The sequence below is a fragment of the Lepeophtheirus salmonis genome, chromosome 3 (assembly GCF_016086655.4).
Source record: "Lepeophtheirus salmonis chromosome 3, UVic_Lsal_1.4, whole genome shotgun sequence".
In the NCBI taxonomy this organism is placed as follows: domain Eukaryota; kingdom Metazoa; phylum Arthropoda; class Copepoda; order Siphonostomatoida; family Caligidae; genus Lepeophtheirus; species Lepeophtheirus salmonis.
This window is the reverse complement of record NC_052133.2, coordinates 3,587,782-3,604,815: the sequence shown is the minus strand read 5'-3', so window position 1 is coordinate 3,604,815 and position 17,034 is coordinate 3,587,782. Positions and strand designations below refer to the sequence as shown.

Genomic DNA, 17,034 nt, shown 5'->3' with positions numbered 1-17,034 from the left:
ATTACCATAGTTTTTTGAGGATAATTCCTTTTAAGTATTGTATGCATCAGCCCTATAATTCATAGACATATTAGAAGCTCTGAATTCAAATTTGTCTGATTAGTTAAAATAAACAATAGTTTTAACCATCATGAAATCGGACTTGCTAGAATTTTCAAACCAACTGCTTGGCAATCCAGACAGATTTTGATGTCATAGAGTATAACAATGGTATATTAGCAGAAAATAATTCTTGAAATTATATGATTATTAATCATTGATTAATAGTAATAATCTGACGTCCCTATTAAAAAGCGTGGTGGAAATCAAGCATCAGTCGGAAAAGCGTTATGCTATAACTTTGTATTTGTATTAACCTTGGTTTTAACTATATTCTATACCCTTTGTTTGATTTAAAAGACTTATATTAACCCCGTAATGGTCTTTCAAATAAATTATTTTAGAATATAAATTGGAATTTGTAGCGTTTCCAAAGAGTTCATAAGAATAATTTCTTAATCAAAATGCACGATTATTAATTCGTTGAAGAATATCAAAGTAATCCATACTCAATTTTGAGAAAAAAATATTCTAGGTTGCTTTTGTGTTGTGGGAACATATATTCATTTATAAATGCAGTTGAGGGAGTTTTAATATAATTCATTTAAATGATTTTATAGTTTTGTAATTGGAATTGAATTAATTCAAGCTCAAAATATAAAATATTATTGAAATAATAATTTAAATAGCGTGTTCAAAAGGATATCTTAAGTAATATCTTGTTTACATGGAATAAAATGAGACACATGCCACGTCATAAAAAAATATATTTTAAGACACGTTACAGTGATGCTGTAATTTCTATGCATGTCTTTTTAAATAAAAATTAAAAAACAATACTTACAATAACAATAAAAGAGGGATCAGAACAAGATCCTAATTGATATTAATGTAAATCAAGAATAACTTCACTGTATCTAAATATAGTGTTGTCTCATCTCAAAAATTTATTTATTCGAATCGAATTTGATGGTTTTTCGACTCGATTCCAATGGTGAGCCCATTTTCAATTTTAAAAGAAAAATAAAAAAACAGAGTCGATTTAATATTTTATTGAATTGGTTTGATTTTTATCAGTAAACCTCAGTAAACGTTTTGAGTTTTGTGGCCCTGTCCTTTTTGGATTTTCTAATCAATCAATATTTCTATCGAGATTTTTCTAATTTCTGAAGAGACAGACTAAAGATATAACACAGTCTTGTAACGATCCTACAGTTAGTAAAAATATTTGCTCATAAGTGTTCATAAATGGACAATGGGCACTCGTAGCTACTTAAATGAGCTACTCTATTTTTTCATTTCTAATTTATTAACTCGACACAATTGACTCCAGTCGATACAACACTACTCTGAAAAGAAAAATACTTCAAAATGAAAAGGGAAGAGCGGGCTAGTTAGTACTCTTGTCACTTTTTGGCAAATTTCTAAGCTTTTAGAAGTTAAACACGTATTGAGCTAATAGTTTTTTTTTTGCAAAGTTCAAGACAATATGCAATTTTTGAAACAAGTTTCAATACATAATTTAGCTATAATATCAATTTAATGTTGTCAATTATCTATGGCAACTTGGCGCAGTAGTGATTATCGATGATAAATAATACTAGAAAATATACAGTGGTAGGGACATGAAGACATGCAAATCAACTTGATCATCCAATCAAAGACTCCAGACCTGGCTTGAACTCAAAAGATGAAACAGTCGAATTGAAAGTCATTTGAATTTTTCAATGGATATGAAGCACTTTTTGGGATATAGTTTATTTATTGGGTCTAGAACTTGACTTAATGGAAATATTCAAGGACTTGAACTTGACATGGACTAGTGGGCAAAGAATTGAGGTTCGGCTTATACTTGCATTATATGAAATTTTCCCTTACTCTGAAAAATAATAGAATTTATCAGTATAATTGAAACAAAATTTAATTACCTCCGCAACAAGTTATTTTCTTTAATAACATGTACACCATATTTGAATTCTAGTTTAGGTATGGTACCTAGAGTATCATGTGTTTTAAGGACTGTTATGTAACACTAGGATGTAAAACATATCTATGTCGAGTCTTCAAACAAAGAGCAAAGTTCATGGCTCTATAACTTAAAAATATCAAATTATTTTGATAATGATTTTTACAAAGACATTTGCTAATTTATTTAATTTTAATCTGATCCATCATCATTGAAGTTGATTATGAAATAAATTGGCAAAAATATTCAAAATGTTAGGTAATTATTATTTTTTCCATGCATTTCTTCATTATATATAATATAGAATGTTTTCACCAACGTCATAAATTGCAATAGAAGGAGACACCATTTTGGGTGCTCAAAATTGATATATTTTTACTAAATGGAAAAAATTCAAATAAATCTTGATGAAACTTCATCAAATGACTTTACGGATGAAAAGATTAGTTACTACTTGATGCCAATGATAAACAGTGATATTTGAATATAATGAAAGTAATAATGTGCACTTAAATCCCTATGAAATGTCTAAATTTGTACAATTATTGTTACTTTTTGATCGATTAGGGACGAGAAAAGTAGGACAATTAGATAAAAATATCTTATTCTTTGCATTGTGATGTTTAATTTTTATCTACAATATGGAAATAAGATTGCTTAACAATGTAATAACATATTTTTAATATATTTTAGGCTTAAATATATAAGAAAACTTGGTTATAGAAGAGTACATTCAGAGACGTCCGCCGGGGGTTGGCTTTATCCCCCTAAATATCCAAATTTCAAAACAATTAATCCCTTCAATTTTGTTTCTAAAAAATTTAATTCTTGAGTTTTTTTATAAAAAATGTAATTTTCCAATTTTTTTTTTTTAAATTAAATATTTTGTGAACAATTGTGGATTTACGAATTTTTTTTCCAAAAATTGAAGATTTTTTTTTTTTTTTTTTTTTTTTGTATACAACCAGCTTTGAATTTTTAAATTTGTTTTCTAAAAATTTAATATTTGAAATTTTTTTTTCTAAAAATTGAATTTTTCATTTTTGGTGAACAAACATTTGTAGATTTTGTAAAATTTTTTTTAATGAATTAAATTCAACTAATTCATTAACTACACAAAATTCAACTTGAGTATTAACTCCTTCACTTAATTTGCAACATAACTTATATTTTCATACTTATTTAAGAAAATTTTCGAAAACGAAATCGGTATCTTAGGTGAAAGTTCCATTTTTTTTTAGAAAATACATATGTTTATTGAAGAAATTCACATATATCAAAGCTAACATTGTGATAAGATTATATTTATTAATCATTATCGGCCTAACCAATCATGATGTTCCACTGTTGGTATAAGAGTGAGAAGGACTAATACTTTTAAGGGAGATACATTATTATATCATAAAAATCTAATTTTTAACCTTAAAGAAGGGCAATTTTGGAGGAGCAAATTTCAGAGGTTGGAAAAGTGTTTATAATGAAAGTCAGAAAATTTCAGATTTCTTTTGAGCTCATGTCAAATCCAATATTATATTAGATAATCCATAGTGTTAAGGTTTTTCCTGAGTTCAGTATAAAATAGCTGAACTCCTCCAAGTAGAGTCCCAAGTCTTTGAATGTGAAGTCAAGTCGAGTAAAAAGTCTTCAAAATATGCACTCAATTCGAATTGCAAGTCTTGAGATCAACTCTTTACCTAACACAAATGGCTTCTATGCAGACCATTTGTTATGGGAGGGGTCGACCCTCTGAAACAGACTCTCCTGTTTCCTCAGAATTAGGTTCGCATTTTGTGTAATCTTACATTAATTTCCAATATATTAGACAGCCACCGCAACATACCTCCTGCCTTCCTACTCTTATTGCCCGATATGTAATTTGTATACATGTTCAGTGTCGGATAAGGGCCTGCACATACATAGTATAAAGTCATAAACAAAAAAAAAAAAAAATACAAAATGTATTTTGAAATAAAAAGACGTTATTAAACAGGTTATTCAAAATTAAAAAAACAACAAAACAAACAAAGACATTTATGCCACCTTAGCACAAAAAAAGGGCACCTCAAATTTTAAAACCGGCTCAACTTAGGTCATACACTTTAATATAACAAATAGGTTCCATTATTTTCTTTAAAAGAAATAATTTTCTGGGCAACGTACTCGGAAATAGTTACTCTCCTCAAATTAGTGTGCATTAGTTGGAATCCGGGTAATTTCAAGAGAAGGAAGTTTAGATGTAAGTTATTAACATATATTTACGTGTAAATTGAATCAAATACTTCCTGGGACAGGTGAATTAATTGCAGTACAATAATGTTTACTGACCAATATGGGTAAAAAATAAAATAAGAATATTCAAAATTATTTTCTTTAAAACAACCAAACTCTGAAATTTAAATTGAACTGAAGAAAAAAAAGGGTTTGCACATAAATTTTTTTGCATGAACCCGCTCACTGTATAACTATCCATGTTATCCATTTATAAATGAATTTATATAATCAAGTTGTCACTTAACATCTATTTTTGTTCCTTGATCCAACTTTTTTTAACAGGGCACCTACATTTTATTTACTTCAGAATTTATTTGAGTTCAAAGGTGAACTCATAAGTATTACATAATAATCCATTCCTCCCAGAATATACAGTTTACCAAAAGGTAATCAAATTCTATTTTTATAGACAGAGTATATACACAATAACTGATAAGAATACTTGATCACAGAAAAAATATGAAAAAAGATTTATGTTTGTATATAACTAGTGCTATGTGGGTCATTATTTAGAACATAAGACTACAGTCCAGTCCAATCGAGTCCCATCCAGTCCTACTTGTTAAAGAAAGGTAAAATCGATTCCTTCGTGACGTCATGAAGAGTTTTTATCCTTTTTTTAAAATTATTCTGTTAAATATATAATATACTACAACATCATAGTAAGTAAAAATATAGTATGTTCGTATTATTGTACATTATAATGAAAACAGAAATATTTTTTGCAAGGTATGTGCAATACATATCTCATATAATGATATATCTAATTTGGTTTTAAAAACCAGTAACCATTTAACATTAAAAATCCATGGACCTGTGCCAAGGATAAACCATCCTAAGGATCGATAGGACCGGTCCTAAGACAGTACAACATAAAATTCGAATATAATGTATTGATCTGCATTCTCACACAGACTTGTTTCTGACATTTTCCATTATCTGCATAGGGATTAGGATACAAAATATGGGGAAAGATGATAACCTCTCCTGCATAATGAGGATTTTCTTTCACATATGATTAATTAAAGGTGACGTTGTTTGAAAGAACTAACTTGAACCTGACGTTGTTTCAAAGAACTAACTTGAACCTGACGCAATTACAAAAGCTTATCTTTGTATATAACAGTTGATCCTAGAAAGTCACGAAAGTCATGTTCAAGGTTGGTAAATTTAGCGATCATTCCATTATCTATTTAATATCTAATTAGTAAGTAAATGATCTTGTTTTCTCAAATTTATCTATAACATTTATTATTTTCTTGTTTATGTATATTTTTGAAGCGATAAAGGAAATATTTTGATAAGATATATTATATCGACGTATATAAATACGAGTATTTTGGTGCAAAATTGATTTTTTAATCAGGGAATTTCCTTTTGATTACAGAGTTATTGACTGTTTGTTGAAGTAGAGAAGTATTTGTAGCTTTATTAAGGAATGAACACACAGTGAGCTTTCTCAATCCAAGCACTCGTTCCTAGGACAAACTGCGAGTGAGAGTAAAACGGCAGTCGAGATGTTGCTTCTCATAATTGAAATACTCAGATCCTTGATCATTGCCTTATTTTATTATATACCACTATGGATAAAACTTCTTCTACCTCAATATTTCAAGAAATCCGTCAAGAAAGATATCGTACTCATCACTGGAGGAGCCTCAGGATTTGGAAAATCTCTTGCTATAAAACTTTTGAAGTTAGGTGCAAATGTGATAATTATTGATGTGAATAAAAAGGCTGGAGATCAAACTTTGGTTGAGTTAGAGAAAATTATATCAACTCTACCAGATCAACTTAGAGGATTCATAAAATTTTATTCTTGTGACTTGACTAAGAAAGATAATCTCTATACAACTCTGAATCAAATCAAGCAGAATGAGGGGGATATAGATATCCTTGTAAATAATGCTGGAGTTATTAGTGGGAGCTCATTACTAGATACACCTGATGAAAAAATACAATTGACGTTTGATGTTAATATCATGGCACATTTTTGGACCATTAAATCTATTTTACCCTCCATGATTCGAAGGAGGAAGGGTCATATCGTAAATGTAGCAAGCATGGCTGGACTAGTAGGAACAAATAACTTGGTAGACTATTGTGCATCAAAATTTGCTGCAGTTGGACTTCACGAAGCCATGAGAGGGGAGCTATTCGCCAATGGCAATGACTTTATTAAGTGCTCTTTAATTTGCCCTTATTTTGCTAGTACAGGGATGTTTGCTGGCGTATCTACAGGGATTTTACCCATGCTGAATCCTGAAGAAGTGACAGACAAAATACTGGATGCCATTCTTTTAGAGCGCGACTCCACTTGTTTACCGTGGTATGCCGGGTATATTCCATTACTTAAAATTTTGTTACCATCCAAGGTATTTATTCAATTCACGAAAAGGATAGGGATATCAAGTTCAATGGATCATTTCAAGGGGAGAGAAAATTCTAATAAAAAGATGAATTAGCTGCTGATAATCAATAATTAATCACCGTATATTCATTCAAATACAACCTGTTCTACATATATACATATATTTATTTATTATAAAAGAATTAAAATAATTAACTTGGAACTTCATTTTATAATTTGTTTCGTTAACACATATTTACATATATATCTCATATTTTTTACATGAGTTATATAATGGTCACATCATACAAAGTTCATAAAACATGTTTCATTTTTCCAATAATGAGATAATTATGTTTTTAAATTGTTATACACAATATAAAAATAGAAAAATGCAGACACACTTAAATGAACATAATGTAAGACGCCAAAATAGGCAAATAAATGGAGCAAAATTTTTGCTAAGCTTTATCTAGTTGCATCATAAAATTTAAAATTATCACCCAATAGGACATAATTTATATATCTTAAATTGTTTTCGGTAAATTGTTTATATCCTGTTCTCCTTCCTTTCTTGTCAAAGCCGATTGTATCTGATCTAATGAGTATTATTTTTTTCCCTCTTCTAAAACATTCTTCAAATTGTCAGTGTTACCATGCTGATTTTTGACTAGTGATGAAAATCCTGTGAATAATGAGCATTTAAAAAAAAAAAAAATTAACATGGTAAACATGAAATTTTTAGGAATTTGGGATAAGCTACAATCAGCTATGGCAAGGGAGAGAAGGAAATAATCAAGGACATTGGCAAGAATTGCCCTGATTTCGATCCCCAATTAAAAAAAAAAAAATCACAATTTTCCGTTACGCTTATTGTATAAGAGAGTATCTCAATAGAGCCATGTTACGGAAAATTCTCCGTATCGATCAAAGACATAGAAAGGAATTAATCTGTTGTCGATCCTCAATCCTACTTTGAGTCCAAAATTTTTTTTTTAAATAAATATATCCAACATTTATAATAAAGTGTTTAGTTGTGATCCTGAAATATTACCTCTGATAGCTTCCTACTATCCATGTATTTAATTAAAAAAACTAATGCCCCGAATGTGTTTGATCAGGGGCAGCGCCAAAAACACCAATATTTTTTGGGGGTGAAGTTATTATTAAAATAACTATATAGTAAGAATATAATTTTTTTCTAGAATTATGATTATTAAATAATATTTGTGATCGGAGAAAGGGGGGTAGCTGTCAAAGAGGAAGGGGTCATCGTTGTACTTAGAAGCTCACTGCTCAGTATTTAATCATAATGATTAGAGGATGAGCAGTAAAAATTCGAAAATATTGTTCCTTATATGTAAACGGAACATTCCAAAACCACATAACCTACTCATTTGAAAATTCCTCAAATTTCCGAAGCAAATTTTTAAAAGGCAATTTTGAGAAACTTTCCACCCCTTTGCAATTCTACTTATATAAAAACTTGAAGACACATTTTTGTATCTACTTAAAAAGCAATTCTACAAGAATAAATATGTATTTTCTAAACATCCTAAATTGTTTAGAACTTCGTTATTAAGCGTATAATGAGAAATTCATAAAATATAATAACTAAAAACTTTTTTGAAGTAGACAAATAAAATTTTAGAGATTAAGATTATCAACGTTAGAGTCGCTTTATAAAAAAAAAATAATCTTTCATAATTCTTAACGTATTCTAAATAATAAATAAAGTTGGGTTCCATTTTTATAATATATTTCAAAATTTACACAGAGGGATAGTGGGTCTGGTTGACAAAACAATATGAAACTCTTGCTACCAATTTCATACCATACCCAGAGTTGTAAACCAACGTTTTTTTAAGAGAGAAATGATATATAACCTAAATCTACTTCCGTGTCGATCAAAGACATATCAAGTAATTAATCTGTTGTCTATCCTCAATCCTACTTTGAGTCCTATAGGAACATACCTTTATAACTTCCCAACAAATCCTCAATGTTACTCTCCGTCATTCATGAGTACACACATCCGTGGTGTCACATTATACTTAAATGTTGTCTCATCAAGAATGAAGAATAATAATAAAAGCTTTAGAAGTTAAAAAAACACTATTCATATTGGCAACAACACACACAAAAAAGAAACATCGAAGCCTCAATGATACTTAAGATTTACAAACCTATAAATATATGTACCTATATTTTTTTTGTAAATGCGAATAGTATTTATATTTTACATTTTACTTATATTTAATAGCATTAATATAAACGAGTGTGAAACTAGTTTACAAATATCAATATTCTAGCTAGTTTCTACAAATAGCTATTACTATTAATGAAGCATTAGTAATGGCTATTGGAGATTTATAAATAAATACACATAATCCTGAGATGTAATTCATTTTCTAAATTCACACCCCTTCAAGTAATTTTACATAGATATTCAAGTGTTTTCAAAAAATTTATATTCTATAATTAGCTATGAATTTTTGAATTTCTGTCAAAATGCAAAATGTGAATGCTCTTATTATTTATTCCTCCCTATTTTGATAGTTATTACGAATTAGCGAGTAAAAAAGGACTATAGCTTATATTGATTTCTGTCAGCAGATATGTTGTCTCTCAAAGTTACCATATTTTTTTATGATATTAAATCAGGTGTAGTTTTTAGGTTCGCCCTAATTTAGCCGATATTCACATACCACATAAGTGTAAGTCCTAGAGAAAGAAACTTTTAGGACTTTAATCAATTCTAACTCCAAACATTATATTTATTTTGAAACTGCATTTTCTATTTATTTATAAGAAATGCATTAAAAGATAGACTTTAGTTTCATACACGAAAGGAAAATTTTATTTCTTTATTTGAGTATGAACATAATATTGTCCCTTTTTCAATTTGTTTAACTATTGAAATTCGACAAAGTTTAAAAAAAAAAAAATAATAAAGTCAATTTGCATTGAAATACACGATTTATGATGTACAGATTTTTGTTTGACTATTGTTATTTTTTTTTACATGATTAAAATATTAATTGAATACTTATATTTTACTGAAATGGATAATACCTTATTGGTTGAGGTCGCGTGATTTAAAAAATATGATGGATTGTTCCGATATTATTAGTTTATGTTTTTTGTTGTTGTCAGTTGTAGGTTCTCCAATTTCCCTTGATGCCATGATGTATCATGATTATATCTTAATTGATTCTTTTGAAAAATAAACGAACTAATAAGTTGTTTTATACTTATTGGCAAAATAAATAATTTCAACTTTTTAGAAAAAAGGGGTCTTATATTTTTTTAAATGACATTTAAAAAAAATGAATTATCATACAACCTTTTTTAATAAATAATATGTATAGGATTGATAATTTTGTCAAGGAGAGTGAGCACGCCCGCAAATTCTATATGGTTCCTCTGTTTCATTTTATAAGTTATTCATTATTTACAATAAATAATACAGTCTACTGATAGTCGTATTCCTATTAACCATTCTTTTGTTTTCTTTCCTGAAAACTCAACTTTTTCTTAACAACATTTGCAACCCTAGGCTTGTATATTTCCTCGTAGGATTTTTTTAAAGAAAACAATTGATTTTTTTTAAAATGAGAATTAAAAAAAAAGGGTTTTCCTTTTTTAATGTTTTTTTTTCTCAGTTTGTATACATTTAATTTATTTTTTATGTCCCGAACAGACAGCGGAGCCTGGTGCTCTATATGTACCCCAAAATACGGTCCTGCCACAACCATAGTCAGAGTTTGGGGATGAGAAGAGCTTTATTTCCACAAGATCTCATGATTTAAGAGATGGCTATGTGCAAAGTAAGTATTCAGGTTGGAGGGAGGGAGGGGCATAGAGATTGTGAAACTGTGAACAAAAGCTGAAATAAACAACTTAAACATGATAGACTACCAAATGCGAACATGGGATTTGCGTTCATTGTACATGGAACCATATCTAAAAAAAACTACCTAATACCTACATATGTATGTTTATTATTAAACATCGAACTACCCTATTCAAGGAATACTAGAAACTAAATTGAATAAATTTTTTTATTGTTAAATAAATTTACTCTAGACTCTCACTTTTTTTAAATACAATTATAAATTATATGTAACGGATAATAAGATAAATACATTAACTTACTTTGAATCTGATGATTCAATAATCACAGTCAAATAATCAATTGTTGGTTCCCCCTTAACTTCTAAAAAGCTTGCCAGTTTCTTTAAATGGTCCACACGTAGTAATTTAATTAATCCTGATTCCCTAATCAATTCAGTATAGAGCTGAACTTATATTGTACCATAGATTGGAGCAGAGGAGTGGCTAGTTTTCATCCTTTGGTGGTGTTGGGGGGGAGGGAGGCTTAGCCTCCAAAATTATTAACATTGATCTACAATCCCTTATGCAGGTGTGCGCGTTTAAAACTGAAAACTCCTTTAAATTTTACGTCATGCACATATCCGGGATTTTATTGAGTTGAAACCGGCTTATACTTCGAGGCAAGGGCCTTGATTAGTTATTAACAAAACTCCAGCAAAATCTAAATAACAACAGTGAAACAACAGCTGATAATATGGAGAGACGTCGAGTTGCAATTTTGGAACTTTCCGCGCGGGGAAAAACTCCAAGGCCAAGGTTCTGAACTGTAGCCGCACCACCGTTTACAGCGTGGTAGACAAAGGTACTTTTGAGGCGACCACGAGATCTAAGTCAAAGCCTCGAATTGTGGACGAAATGGTTGCTGCCGTGAAAAAGTTTGTTGAGGACAAAAGAGGCAAGGTCACCGTAAGCGGCCCCTCGAGGGAGTTCAACGTCAGCAGAAGCACCATGGACCTGCTAGTTAAGAAAGATCTTGACCTTAAGGTCTACAAGAGAACCCCTCGTCAAGCCCTCAAGCTGTAAAATTTATAGGAGTGTTCAGTTTTAGACGCGCACACCTGTATAAATAGGTTTATTTTATATGTGTTTTAGTAGAGGGTGTCCATGTTGCTGGTCTGAATAGAAGGGAATAGAAACAGAGAATGAGGGTATTTAGATAAGAAACATGGAGAGAGGGATGCAGAAAGATACACAGATATAATAGAAGAACAAATTAAGAAAGAGAAGGAGAGAGATATAGAAAGAGAGAAAGAGAAGGAGAGATATATAGAAAGAGAGAAAGAAAAGGAGAGAGATATAGAAAGAGAGAAAGAAAATGTGTTTTTATTTCTGTCAAAAACAGGCTCTTAATGATTTTGGAGGCCCAAAATATATCATAGAAACATGCCCAATAATATTTTATATGTCTACCTGCTAAATTTCAAACTGATTTTTGACCATTTTAGATTCCATATGTGCTAACAAAAGAAAAAACAACAACTTATAAACATATATGAGGAATGTTAATTTAATTTTTTTGGGAGGGGCTTCAGGAACTTCTTTCTTCATAATCACATTTTTTATTTGAGTAGTTTTCTTGTATTCCTTGTGCTAACAATGCCATAAATATGTACATTGAGTAATACCATAAATCTCGCTCCTACTTTCTCCTTGCGCTCTCCAAAAATAATATCCTAATAAGTGTGGTTTCAAATTTGAATACTAGAGACATGGAAAAATCACGCAGAATTTGTAGTTCTACAGAAGAGGGATATGAAAGAAGTGATTGGTTGAAAAATAAGGGCCACTTTAATTTTTACTCTATTTCTTCAAGAGGGTAAATAAAGAAAAACAAGCTAAACTGCATGACTTGGGCAAGGAATACTAAAAACTACATGGAATACACTCTGTTCCTTAGCAAAGAGAGGCTAGCAATGATACTAAATTGGTGATTCCCAGGAATTTTGGTGAATAGTTCCTTCTTTTTAAAGGACTTAAATATAAATTAAGTTGCTGCATGATACATTTGAAAAGATGATTAGAAATTGATTTCGCTTCTACCATTACTGAGCTGAGAAGCTCTTTAGCTATTTCTATATTGGATGCCTTTGATGGAATACCATTCCTATTTTCAGCAGAAATACTTGAATGTTATTGACTTATGAAAATTTATTGATGAACTCCGACGAACATCGAGGACTTATTTCACTTTTAAAAATTAGCAATACATTCGAAAATATATCAAAATTCAAGTTATAATATATTTTAAGCCCATAACATAGTGTAAGTACGACGGAATGAGTTCAAATGTCTAAATTTTTCTCATAAACATCATAGACTTTTGTAAGTAAGTATAATAAATCAATTCTTCTTTTGATTTATTCAAACTTTTTATAATTTCAACCTATAAATATTTTTTTAGTTTTCTAAATCTGTTGTCATTATTCTGCAATTCTTGAGGATCGATATTAGAGTAATTCCTGTCTATATCCTTGCTAGAGTCGGAGTGGGATTTATTGTTATTTTCTCTCTCTCACAGATGATTGTATCTAATCTAATAAGACGTAATGACAGCTCAGCTGCTTCACTCTGAAACATTTCACAAACTGTAATGGTTACCATGTTAATTTTCAGTATCTTTTTTAAACATAACAGCAGGTCATATTTTTAACAACTACAATCATATCTAATGACTTAAAGATGCAAATAATTGTCAAGAGTCGTTTGTTGTTTCATCAAAATAATGTAAGCATTACAAAAATGTATTTAATTTCTTTAATTCTCACAAGGCTTATGAAATATTTGAAAACGAGGGAATTAAAAATAAAAGTTTTGATTTAGCACTTATAATAATTAGATATAATGTAATATGATTCATTAGTTCTCTCATAGGATTCTTAATTGTTTCCCTCTTTATATTAGTAAATTATAGAAATGAGTATAGTTGTAGAAAATACTAGCTGCCAGTATGCTAAAAAAATAAACCGAACAATGACAAGATAATCTAGAGAATTTTTGAAGAGCGTTTGGCAGAAGAGCATCTTATCTGTTAGGAAGTTTTACTATTTTAACTGTGTGCAGTTATAAGAACAAGGAAATGAACGCAGCTCTCACTCCGAATCTAGCAAAGTAATTGGTAGGAATGACTCTAATGTCGATCCTCAATTCTTCTCCTAGTCCAACAAAGATTACACTCATAACTCCCTATCAAATCCTCAGTGTTACTCCCCTTCTTTCTTAATCTCACCAAAATTGGTAAAAAAAGAATCACTAAAGACCAAACCAAAAACAAAACAAAACACGGTCTTAAGCAGAGTCTTAACACTGAAATTTATATTGTACTACTAATGACTACCGATTACCCAGAATTGTTCAAGCCAAGGAGGGAGCGGGAAATCACATTGACAATGGTGAATGTGATTTCTTCTTTATGTTTATACTCCTTCCGCGTGGGTGATCATTATAAATTATAATATAGCACCTGTATTTTATATACAAAAATTTTAGTTGAAGTCGATAATTTAGCAAAATTTGGGAAGAAAATTGGGACATAATTGTTTTGCACTAATTTTGTAATAAAGTAATTAATACCATTTATTAGTATTGTAACAAAAACTTACCTAAATATGTTTCGTAACTACAATTTTTTTTTCATGGAGAATAATGTCACTGAACCCTCGATAACTGGTTCATTTTTACAAAAATTAAACAATAAAATATTCTGAAAATTGAAAATACAATAATACACGGTTAGGTCAATAACTTTATGTCCAAAATCTATTGTTTTGTGGGATTTCTTCTTATAAATTGAAAATTCACGTTTTAAGAAAAAAATTGAAACATTATTCAGAAAATGACAAATATTTCAGTTAAATATCAATTTTTATGTGTAAAATTTATATGCATACAAATTTTCAGACAAATTTCTATAAAATTTATTTTATTTATGAATCCCATATTTTATTGGAATTTCATTTTTTTGCACGTGAAATAAAAAACGAAAGTGAAAATTTTCGCCATTTCTAAATTTTCCTTTAATTTTTTTCACTTTAAATAAATTTAGAAAACATCCTTAATCATATAGTTATTTTTTGAGACTTTAGTCACTTTTTGATTTCTAACTCCACCCCCTACAAAATAATATTTTTATTTTGGTTATAGAAAAAACCGCCCTTATTAGCCCCTCCCTCTAAAAAAATTGACAGCTCCGTTTTAGTCTTACCAGGCTCAAAAGAGGTACACATGCAAAGTTTGAGCCTCCTAGGCCCAATTGTGTGGGCACCCACAAAGGACACGCACAAACTGTATTTTAATTAAGTATATGTTACGAGAAATGAGGAAAATCTAGCATGTTGCAAAATGAGTAGATCCATGTCAAATCAATAGGGGCTGTGAACCAGGGTTCTCCGATTTTTTTGATTTTCAGATATGCACTAGGGAACTACATATGCGCTGATAATTGAGCCAAATGTTTAGTTCATTTGTATGAACTGTTCTACAGATATTGATATTTTTGTTAAGGCCCAGTTTCCAATATTATGGTCTGAGTACATCGTATGCCGAAAACTAAAAGTAATATTATTTTTTCAAGGAGTAGTTATAAAGAAACAAAAATAAGCATGTCTCATCAGTTTTTGATACAGATTTTGAAAAACTATATTATTACCCCTATAAAGGAAAGTGATGGATAATAACATATTTCAGATTTATTGAGCGCACTCCCTTTTGTGTTCATTATCTCAAAACACCAAAAAGAAAAAAAAAAAAAAAATCTGTTTTTTTACGAAATTTTTATTTTCAAAATATGTTGTTATTTTATAATTCAAGATTGAAGATGATACCTAAATTACGTACTTGCCATACACTAATTTGAGAGCTTGTTATAGGATATACATATATAAGCTTTTGGTACTCCAATCAACTTAAGCACACAATCATTTGGTATGAAGCATATATCTTCACGTTGAGGCCAATAAAAGAATTGAAATGGACCTTTAGAATACATAAATTTCACTCGAACATCACATTCAGCATCATTTTTCTGAAGGATCAAGGTCATTTCCAGGTAAAATGATTATGGGTAATTTGACTTTTAAACAACACATTGCAAGCAATTTCATCATTAAGGATTTGATTAAGATACAATTTCATTAACAGCGATTTGATAATCTAGCGTATTTTTATTGAAATTTATATTTTAATCAGACAATCAGAGTCTTAGATCATAAGAAAATGTTACGAGATACTTCATTTTATTTTGCAAAATTTACCTCGGCCAACAGGTTGTGTATCTGGAAATCTTGTTCCTAAGGGAGATCAAAACCTATCACTAGCACTACCCTGAATATCAATGATCCTTTCTAATATCCTATGATATACCCCAGGTACGGGTTATGCAATTGAACCACTGTTCCAAAAGGTGGAACATTACCTACAGTCACCGCTTCCTTGAACATCAAGGATTTTTTTTGGTATTATACTATTGGCTATGTAAATGTACGTGAAATGTGAGTGAGCTTTATGCGGCTCCTCTGCAAGCGGAGGGTTCAGGGTTTTTTAAATCTAAAATGTAAGTTAAAAACTTTAGCAACATGTAATGATCTAATAAAAATTAACACAAGAATTTTTAATATTATTCGAATTACACGATTGTATATTTCATATTAATTTATTATTTACTTCAAAATAGATAAAAAAAAAAAAAACTCTAGTTATAAAATATTTTTCAACATGAAATGTAATGTTTAAAAAAATCATCTTTTTAAAAATACCTAATAATATCTAAGAGGTGGCCTTTTTTTGCAGATACACTTATTTGTTTAGAGTTTGTGCAATTGTACAGCTTAAAGCCTTGTCCATTTTCATCCCATATAATGATGGGGTCACCGCAATGTAACTTCTTTCTTTCTGGGAACTTCATCAACACTGAGGAGTGACTCCTTCCAAGGCTCAATTTGGTTTCTTACATTGAGCTGTTTCAAGACAGCATTTTTGGTCCCTAATCTATAATATCTCTTCTCTACTACAGCAGCCAATAAATAGTGGGGATCTGTTTGTCCACGGTCGATAACTTGGAGCTTATACTTTGATGCACTGTCTGACCACATCCTCCTTAAACTGTCATGAGATCAGTGCTCTTTGCTTGTTCTTCTTGCTCATGATTAGCTCATCTCTGTATTTTTTGGTAGTCCTGAGCAGATTGTCGATGTGAGTACTTTAGATATGTCTAATCAACTTCATTTTCTCTCTTCGCAACACTGGAAGGCACTTAAGCGTAACCTTTAAGACCATGGACAGAAAAGTTTTGTTCTCCAGATACAGATTGTTGACATAATACACATTTCTTGTCATCAACCGGTGTTCTCAATATGATCTCCACTTCGTGTCTTTCCCGGTCAATATTTCCAAACATCTTTAATAGCTGCTACTCCATGGTTTCACATACTCTTGGATAAATATAAGGCCTCAAGTTTGACCTTTATCGGATGGCCATATATTGCTTGGTATATAGATTTCCATGCATAATCCGTGG

At 30.2% G+C, this 17,034-nt stretch overlaps 1 protein-coding gene across 6 annotated transcripts; it reads left to right on the top strand.

The window, feature by feature from the left end:
* The first annotated feature begins 1,501 nt into the window (after positions 1–1,501).
* Positions 1,502–6,849, top strand: LOC121114399 (epidermal retinol dehydrogenase 2). 6 transcript variants are annotated; one of them, XM_040708353.2, is made up of 2 exons: positions 1,502–1,878; positions 5,664–6,849. In XM_040708353.2, exon 2 carries the CDS (start codon positions 5,794–5,796, stop codon positions 6,739–6,741), a length of 948 nt encoding a protein of 315 aa, XP_040564287.1. In that variant the 5' UTR covers positions 1,502–1,878; positions 5,664–5,793; the 3' UTR covers positions 6,742–6,849. The 6 variants fall into 6 exon arrangements, 5 of the variants coding, with proteins under 5 accessions (XP_040564287.1, XP_040564288.1, XP_040564286.1 ...); XR_011779146.1 differs by lacking the exon at positions 5,664–6,849 and adding an exon at positions 2,699–2,900 and having other exon boundaries at positions 1,743–1,878; XM_040708354.2 differs by lacking the exon at positions 1,502–1,878 and adding an exon at positions 4,093–4,241.
* The last annotated feature ends 10,185 nt before the right edge of the window (positions 6,850–17,034 follow it).

Bases quoted from the DNA above. Each gene is read 5' to 3' on its own strand.
- LOC121114399 (XM_040708353.2), top strand. From the start codon at position 5,794: ATGTTGCTTCTCATAATTGAAATACTCAGATCCTTGATCATTGCCTTA.